Genomic DNA, 9,324 nt, shown 5'->3' on the forward strand with positions numbered 1-9,324 from the left:
GCTTTGCCAACTTCCTGTCTCAGCATGTGGCTAGATACAGATACAAACTGACAGCCACAGAAAAAAAACTATGAAAAGGTAGGAAATAAAATGGTATTTTAAGGAAAAAGCTGATTTTATTCTGAAAAACCAGTTTCTGTGCTTATGATGAATAGGGAAAAACCCCTGTAATTTCATAAAATTGCCTCTAACTTTCAATTGTTTATTGAAACCTTCCCAGTGATGCTTAAATGTTCTTCATGTCATACACCTACAACGGGCAACAAGGTCATGCAGAAACACAAAAAGACTAAAAGTGAGTACGATATTAGGAAAAGGAAAAATTTAAATCAGTGACATCCACTGTCTCAAACTCGTGTGTTTCCTATCGTTACTATGGCAGAAATAGTTGCCAAAATAGTGTTCATCTGGATGTGCTATATATTAGGACAGAAAATATATGCCAGTAATTTAAATTAAGTGGAAATGCCATTTAATTTTTCTGTAGTTTTGTATTATGATACACACACACAAAACAGAGATGGATCTGTTCTGCATTTCATCCATAAGCTTTTATAACTAAATCCTACTAGATGCTCCAAAAAAGTAAACAAGCACTTTGCAAACAAACAAACAAATCTACAATACCAGAGGAAATGTAGAGGAATTAAATCCAAGTAATATACTTAATACAATATTTCAAACTTCCAAAAATAAATTTGTAACTGAACTATAAGAAAGTTTTTACTTCTTTACACATTCTGATACACTTCATATATACACATACGCATTTTTATGAGATTTGTTTAAATAACCCAGGAGGCAATGCAAAAAAAAAAAAAGTCAGTAATTTTCAGCTAGCTTACAGATTTGTAAGCTATTTATATATCATTTATAAGAAAAAAATCCCAGTACCTTATTCATCTTCATGATTTGATTCAAGATAATTTCCTGCATTATAAGTCTACTGTGTAACTCCCAAAGTAGGTCAAATATGGTTTTTATACTTACACTGCCTGGTGGACAACTCTGGATTTTTCAAGAAGATACTCTGAAATCTGAGCTCCTACAACAGTGCCACCACAAGTGAATTTCATTTCCAGATATTTTCCAAATCTGCTGGAGTTATCATTGATGATAGTGCCTGCATTTCCAAATGCCTCTACAAGGTTATTCACCTGGAGGATCTTCTCCTGTAGAGTCCTGTTATTAGCCTGGATATGAAAAAGATATTGCTTAAAATTATCAGTCATCGCTGTGCTGGTGTTGGCTGGGCTACAGTTAATGTTCTTCAGAATAGCTGGCATAGGGCTTTGTTTTGGCTGGAAACATCGTTGATAGCACAGGGATGTTTTTGTTACTGCAATCTGGTTGTAGAAGGAGGTGAAAAGCTAGAAGAGGATTTCATTTAGTACAGCTTGGGTGATTTGAAGACACTCAGTTAAACAAGGGACAGACTAAGTCACCGCCCTCAGTTCAGTGGGTACTTCCCTGCAGAATCCCCAAAATATTTTCAAGTGACTCTAGTTCAGGAGAGAGAAAGCGTAGATAGATCAGCTTCATCTTCCAATCTTTCTTTGGAAAATGTATTACAGTCTTGTCCCCTTACCAATGCCCTGTCCATTGGTACAGTCAATCAGGCCTAAGATAGCAAAGCCTAACAGAGGCTCCCCCTTTGAAACGTACCTTGCCCAGGACAGTGAGCTGCGAAACCAGAAGATGAGCACTTTGCGTCTTGCCAGCTCCACTTTCTCCAGAAATAACGATACACTGCAGAGAAGAGGAGCATGACTCTGAGCTCATTACATATCTCCCTGTCTAGCACAGGATATAATTAAAGATACTTCATCTTTACCTGATCTGAGTTGTATGTCACCATGGACTGATAACCTATGTCAGCAACAGCAAAAATATGAGGAGGGTTAGCAGTCCGTTTGGCTCCAATATACAGTTTGGAATGCTAAATGTAAGAAAAATGAAAACATTATCAGTGTCCCTTAACAATTTTTTTGTACAATCTTAACAGAGTATATGGTTTTTTTTCAGATTAGTGTACAGCATGATGAGGTTACAAGCAGTGGTATTTCCTGAGTGAGCTGTTACTGCACTTGCTATACCATGAATCTGTATCTACTTAGTCCTAAAAGAACTGCTAAAAGAGATGAAGTACAATTTTGTATGGTATCAGTTCTGATTATGCTATAAAACTCAAATTATTAGGAGAAAAATGGATGTTACCAGACACAAAGGACCAACTTAAAATTTCATTTTATTTGCACTTCACATCCTCTTAATATTTCTGCATGATACTGATATTAAAACTTAGTATCTTTTCTGTACCTGCAGTAATTGATAAAGAGTAATGGCAAATTACCGTATGACTGGACTTTCATATCTGTCTTCTTTTGTATAATGGGGAGGCAAATTCACAAAAGTTAAAATTTGACAGGACTGCTTTGTAAACTACCTGCTCAGTTAAACAGCTATGACTTTCCCAGCTGCCTTGGGAGAGAATGCCCCCAACTCCTACCTCCAGCCATTTGGTTCAGTACAGAAGTTCTCCCTGGCAAGTGGAGGGGAAGAAATGCTCCCTCCCATGAAGACAGGTAAGATTCACCTGAATAAATGCACTCATCTGGACAGATATTACTTCTGAACTGGCTGCTATGGGCAGCTAGAGCCTTTACACTCTGTTGGGTTCCAGGCAACAAACCTCACGAAGTTTAGCACAACTGATCTCATCATAGAGTGAAGGTTGAAAGTCACTAGAAGAACAATGACCTCAAAAATGCTATTTTAATCTATCGATTAAAATGGATTACTTGCTCAGATATAGCTGTAGCACTTGAGACATGATATAGACATGAGCTACACTGTACATGTAAAGATACTGGACACATTTTTTTACAGTTACTCATTTCTGTGCTGAAATTCAGCACATGATTAGGGTGTGTGTCAATGTGCACTTGAAGGGACAATTGTATTGGTAATTCTGCTTTTCAGAGTGAACTGAAGTAAGCGTCAAGAATGGTCTTAACTTTTAACACGAATTTTCATATTTGAATGGAAAGCACTGCTAGTGGAAAAGAACCAAACCTAGACTTTCACACCTGTGAAGAATAAATGTCTATGTTCCGAAATGGATTAACAGCGATGAGAATGTCTCCAACGTATGTGTAGATCTGATCCTTGGCATAACTCTTCTGCAACTGTTCTGTTACTGTATTCTGATGGAGAAAGACAGGAAGATTGAATCACAGGGGGAAAAAAGAATATTAAGGAAATGTATAAGATATTTCTATAGTTACAATGAGTGAGTAGGAGAGAGAAGGAATGTATTAATGGTCAGAAATACAATCGATCTTGATCAAAAGTGAGTAATACTTTCAAAGACCCTAGTATTCATGATTTCTTGTGCCCAAATTCACTGTGACCAATATATACTTAAAAATACCCAAGTGGCTGCAGAAAAATAATTTTATACTTGTTTTAATTCAGTTAATCAAAGGTTCCCATGAAACAGTCTTGTCAATTTCTAACACTACAGCTTCACGTAACTCATCAAGGAAGAGTCATAAGCTTGAATTCAGATTGATTATAAGCTTCATGGAAAAAGAGGAAAACCAGCCTTAACAGCATAAGTCTATTCCCAATTAAAAAAATGCTTAAATATGAGCTTTGTGCAGTAGGTGAAGTCTGGATTATCCCAGTCAATATTAAAACATTAAGCTACTCTAACCAAGCTCTTAGACAATGGAAGATGTCCTGTGGGCTGTCAGCATTATGTAGTTTACCAGCTCAAGAGCCACACTGAGTATTCTGGACTGATGAAGATGCCCTATACCAGAGAAGTTTTACAGATAAAAGAATGTGAACTGTAGTCTATGTACAGCCTGGCAGAGGAAGAATGACTTTGTTTACAACAACTGATGGCCTCTAAGACCTGCAGATAATGTGCTGTGGCCTGCTTCTTATTTCTGGTTTTGAAGCTTAAAGTTTTAAACACAACACACTTTCCTCCTCTCTTATGAATGTTCCCCTCCTCCTAGTGGACTCATTTTCAAATTTTGACAAACCAGTGAGATTTGTATCAATAATTTTGTCAGAAGTTCACAATAAAGCATTGATAGATCAGAGTCTCAGATGACATAAACCTCAATGCATCTTCACACCAAAGTAAGTCGGTGAGAACCCAGCCTAAGAGAGTATAGCAAGCTAGTTTGAGACAACACTAGATAACCAAGCAACAGGGGAGAAGGTCCTTGTCCTTGGACCTGCACCAATTTCAGGTTAACGCATCCCTACAAACTAGATATCTAGCTGAAAAAAAAAATAGATCAATATAAACCCTGTTAAGCAAATGGTGCTACAATACTGCTCAGTCTGAGGCTCTGACTGCAGAGGGTGTTTTAGCACTGAGTTGGAACCATTCCCGACACAGCAAATTTCATCAATAACATTCTGCATAAACTGGCAAAAGGCCATTGTACACTTACACATTTGAAGCGTGACAACATAGTTGAACTGGAAAATCAGCAGCACACCATTGTGTTTTATTACCTGATTACTCCTCTTTGGAAAAACATGAAAATGGAGGTTCTTACCTCATCCAGAACTTCCAAGGTTGCTAAATCATCTACCTCTTCCTGGTTTGAAACTAGTGACTTACTGTAGTTCCCTTTCTTTGTATGAATACGTTCAAACCTAGAAAAGAAAGACACGCAGTTTCCTGATGCAGGGAAACATAGAGCAGATCTTTCACCTGTAACCAACTTGAAGGCAAGTCAGCCAAAACATCCCAGCTTTCCATTGTTCTGAATTCAAACACACGAATAACAGGACAGGATATAATTTTTTAGTACAGCAGACCTGTACTCGATGATTCAAAACATATGGTCTGATCCCACAACAGACACCATGAAAACCATTTTCATTGTACAGATCCCTGCTTGATCACACTACTACATCAGCTGCAGGACGTGACCTATGCAGCCCACAAAGAAAAGAAAATATTTATAAAGCATATAACAGTCACTAACTCTGGCACCTAACTGCAAAAAGAAAAATGACCCAGATAAACATGATGGATAGGACAAAACCAGGGGTGTATGATGAGATAGTATGGCAAGGATGATGCAGACAGTATTCTGGATGGAAATATTTTTAGCTTAGTAGTGACAGTGCTATAAAGCCTGGCTGAGATGGTCACACAGTAAGGTGTTACAGAACCACTGCAGTATGTGAAATACATCCTGATCAAGAATAATTTTCTTGGACTCTACAGGAAAAAAAAAATGTACAAAATGAGGAAACATTTTCAATTCTTTCTTCTTATCAGGGTTAGACTTCAATTAACTTTGTCTTAAAAAGATTTTTTTTTCTCTTTTAATCAAAACAAAGAAAACGTTATGCAGTCTTACAGAAATCAGAAAGAAAATTCCCAGAGACTTGGATCATTCTCAGTCCAAGAGAAAAGGCATTGCTAAACAAAGCAAAACCATCAGAAAATGCAAGGTTTACAACCCACATTAGTTATACTAGCTTTAGGAGATGGGGGCAAGTCATGGAAAGGGAAACTGGATACATAACAGCAAGAGTTCACAAACTAATTCAAGCTCGGATGTGCAATACAGTATAAACACAAAAAGGCTACCAAATAAATCAGATCTCCTGACATGACCTCACTCCCCTTGATATTACAGGTAGGAAGGCATCTCTCAAGCACATAGAACATACACTTTGGTCAACTGAGACAGCAGGAAGAGTGTGTTGCATAAAACACAATCACTCTTTACCTTGATCCATCCTTTATTTAATGTTGACATTTGGACATACAACATGAGTAAAAGCAGACAGGTATTTTCTACCCAAAAATTTGAACATACAGTGAACAGAGGATAAGAGAAAGAGGCCACTTGCAGCAAAATGGAAAGTCAAAATGAATAAACATCATGCTGATGGGACAAGCTAAGAGTCTGCTGAACTCCCACAGTAAGATTTACTGCAGAATTTAATGGGCGGTAATGGCTCCACGAACATAACCTATTCCAGAGGTGCTACTGCAGGTCACACAGGCTGTGTGCTGATGTGGGATGCAGGTGCAGGAAGTCAAGCAGGCACCCTCTTGGCATTAGTTACTGACTGCCAGGCCTGAGAGGGTGCTGCAAGAAATGGGCAAATTGTGAGTGCAATCAAGATCTGAATGGCGGAAGCACAGGCATGAGTGCACTTCATCTAGCACTTCTTCCCATTTCTCTTGTCTATTATGATCCCTGAGGGTGACAGAATGTTTTATCCTCACCCAGGTGCCAGTAATGGAGCAGTTTCTTCCTCCCTTAGGCAGGTGCCAGCTACCACTAAAGTCTTTCCATTGTTCATAGCGCAAAGGCAGGAGCTTCACACACCCACCAGAGTTGACTAATTCTGCAACTTTAATATCAAGACACAAACACGTAAGACAAGAGTCAGCATAGTCGCCATGCCAATATCGCGGTCCAATACCCGGTGTGGAGGCTAAGTGACCAGGAAGCACAATGACCAGTATGGATCAACAGGATCTGCGTTGCCCTAATGGAAGAGAGGGACCAAGTCTTGCCAGTTTTACACACAGGTATTTTGCAGATTACTCCCAAACTGTCGTTCAGACTCTGGTCTTAGGGTCTGGTGTGAACCAATCACACCTCTTCTAAAACCGATCTCTTTCCTTTCCTTTGGAACCCATTTGTAACACGAGAGCTGTCCTGGTAATACTGTCCTTGCAATAACACTGTGAGACAATTTTTGGTTGTATGTACCCCCAGGTTGTATTAAACAGGATGTGGTAATATTAAGATTTAAATTAACCTGCATGGTCTGCTGCTGCTTGATTTGCATTTCCCAGCTAAAGGATATTACTGCATTCAAAGCCAGAGGTGCAGGGAAATCCTACACCCTCAGTAACCCTGATCCTGTTTATACTTCAACAGTTCCAGCTGAAAATTTAAATTTGGACAGGTGTAACAATTTCTCCTTTGTTCCTGCATGCAGGTCATTTTGTGTCCAAAGGACGCATAAGCATGCTTTGAGAAAGACCTATCAACATGGACATGAGGGAAAGATGTGGGAACTGCAGGACTATGACAAGCTCTGCTGTTCTGTTTTTCCATTGCCAAAGGAAGACTCAAAACAAGACATCTGTCAAGTTATGTTTTCCAATTCTAGTGGAATTGTTACACACCAAATACACTTTTTTTTAACGTTAGTGCGTATCAGTGGGAGGGTGGTGTTTCCCAAGATTTGTTTCCATTTACCATTTTTCATTTAATGTAAGAAGTTAATAAGTGCTCTGTAGGAAGGGAAGGGAATGCTCCAGTCATGGAGACTTTTCTATTTTTTTTTCCTTTAAGGAAATGATCTCTATTTATGCCAGGGAAGTTTAATTACATAAAATTGATTCTCCTGTAATCCTCTTCAGCTGACATTATGAGAACACTAGTGCTTGTTAAACCAGATTATATTCTCCATTCTCAAAAGCACAGCAGAGCGGCAGATTTGCAGAACACAATATCTTTCTGCTTTGCTGTCAAAGGGCAGAGACCCCTCAAGGGCAGTTATACTGCCTCACTTGCTAAAACTCCAACCACTTAAAAAAACCACATCGGTGCTGTTGACATCAATGCTGAAATTTCATTATGTCATGCACATAGACATTGTGAACTGAAATAACCACGTTTCTTTGTTCTGTTCAGAAATTATTTGTTGGAGGCATTAAATCTTACAGCCATGCTCGACAAGCAATTCAAGCAGCTAAAGGCCAAAAACATCAACCCAGAATGGACAAGAAAATGAGTCAAGGCAGCATTGTTTCTGTGCATCCTCCTTCACACCCCCCTGCTTATCTTTCAAGATTCAGTTAAATCAAAATAAGGCAACTGCAGTTTTTTCTTTTTCAAATTGTCAGAATGTATTTAAAAGATTTCTGATAGTTCCAAAAATACCATGAAAAGGGAAGTGTGACTCATGATGCCCTGTTGAACTCTCTGCCTAAACTGGTTGGAGAATCATCTACAGACTAAGAAGTGACAGGAAAAGGGCTGGCCTTTGTCTGGGTGTAAGGAAGAAACTAAAATAGTCAAGTTTTCTGTAAGGTGAAGGTGGGAACAGCTGTATACCTCCCAGCAGTTACAATCAGCATTAAAAATGACAAAGGGAAAAGAATCAACACTGAGAAACCTGTACAGGATCTGTCATTGCTGGTGATTCTATTACTCCGGAGGCTGCATGGAGAAATATTAAGTTACACTTAAAAAAACTTTCCCTTCAACAAACGCATCTGCTGAAATACACTTAAATAAAACTATAGTCTTATATCTATGCAAACCCTGTACCTGAATTAAGAAAAGTCTATTGATAGATTCCAGCTGCGTCTGCACAATGTTTTGCAGACAAACCTGTGCTCCCTCTATGTTTAAATAATTGCACAGCATTGGCTGCAGTCTCAAGGAGCTGTGCTCAAGCTTATGCAATGTTGCTGACAGCAGAATACTGCCCAGCAGAGGTACAGGGCTTTGGATTCAGAGGTGGCCCATGTCGAGCCAGCTGGGTCACATCCTGCTCCGCACAATCCGTTTGCCAAACTCCGTGCTGGTTTACTGTGCCCTGCGAAAAACTGCATGCCCTGCAGATTATCAGTTGTTCCTAACAGGCTCACAAAATGGCTGTATCCTCAGACAAATTTTGGGGAAAAATATGTCTTCTTAACTGAGCCAACCAGAAATCTCTAAAAGGACTCTTTGGGATTAGTTCTTTATTGCGCTCGTGCGTCAGGCCCGTGCTCTATGATGAGAAATATACTGAAAAGATGAAGGGGAAGCTCCAAAAGTGAGTGGTGCCTGGTGAGGCAGCCCATCTTCGGGAGAAATTAGTTGCTGAGCAAGTGGACTGACACAACAGTAAAGCAGCAGTCGCAGAGCACTACTCCCAGGGAGTCCTGAATGCAGGAGGAACTTCTCTCTCCTGTTTTGCCTCAGGAGTTAAACTAGTCTCTATTCAGGCATTGCTGTTGCCCATTGTATTGTACAAAAGGAGATTGTAACCGCATTCTTATTCTGCTATAGAGCTGTGTATTAGCTAAAAGCATATGGGACTGGAGATCTGCTTATTCCAAGGCCTGTGTTGTCAGAAACCCTCTATTGCTTCTACAACCTGAGAGCAGTTCGCAGTATAGTCATCCCACATAGGAATGTCCTAAGTGCAGGAATACATACTCCTTGTTGGTACAGCAAACCACAGTGAGTTACAGGAGAGGAAGAAGTGGCTTGAAGTGCTCTAGGATTTGACTGGAATCAAGCACAAGTACAGGCTGGG

The 9,324-nt window shown here is 39.5% G+C and overlaps 1 protein-coding gene across 1 annotated transcript in view; it reads right to left on the reverse strand.

Moving 5' to 3' along the window:
• Nucleotides 1-6,357, reverse strand: part of MYO3A (myosin IIIA) — a 57,549-nt gene extending 51,192 nt beyond the window's left edge. Inside the window, exons 1-6 of the mRNA XM_010155455.1 lie at nt 6,281-6,357; nt 4,584-4,683; nt 3,090-3,206; nt 1,835-1,939; nt 1,666-1,749; nt 991-1,193 (exon numbers count right to left, since the gene is read on the reverse strand). Coding sequence (XP_010153757.1) covers nt 991-1,193; nt 1,666-1,749; nt 1,835-1,939; nt 3,090-3,206; nt 4,584-4,683; nt 6,281-6,357 — 686 coding nt within the window. The remainder of the gene's footprint in view (nt 1-990; nt 1,194-1,665; nt 1,750-1,834; nt 1,940-3,089; nt 3,207-4,583; nt 4,684-6,280) is intronic.
• Nucleotides 6,358-9,324: the final 2,967 nt, after the last annotated feature.

Source organism: Eurypyga helias, unplaced genomic scaffold (assembly GCF_000690775.1).
Source record: "Eurypyga helias isolate BGI_N326 unplaced genomic scaffold, ASM69077v1 scaffold44670, whole genome shotgun sequence".
In the NCBI taxonomy this organism is placed as follows: Eukaryota; Metazoa; Chordata; class Aves; order Eurypygiformes; family Eurypygidae; genus Eurypyga; species Eurypyga helias.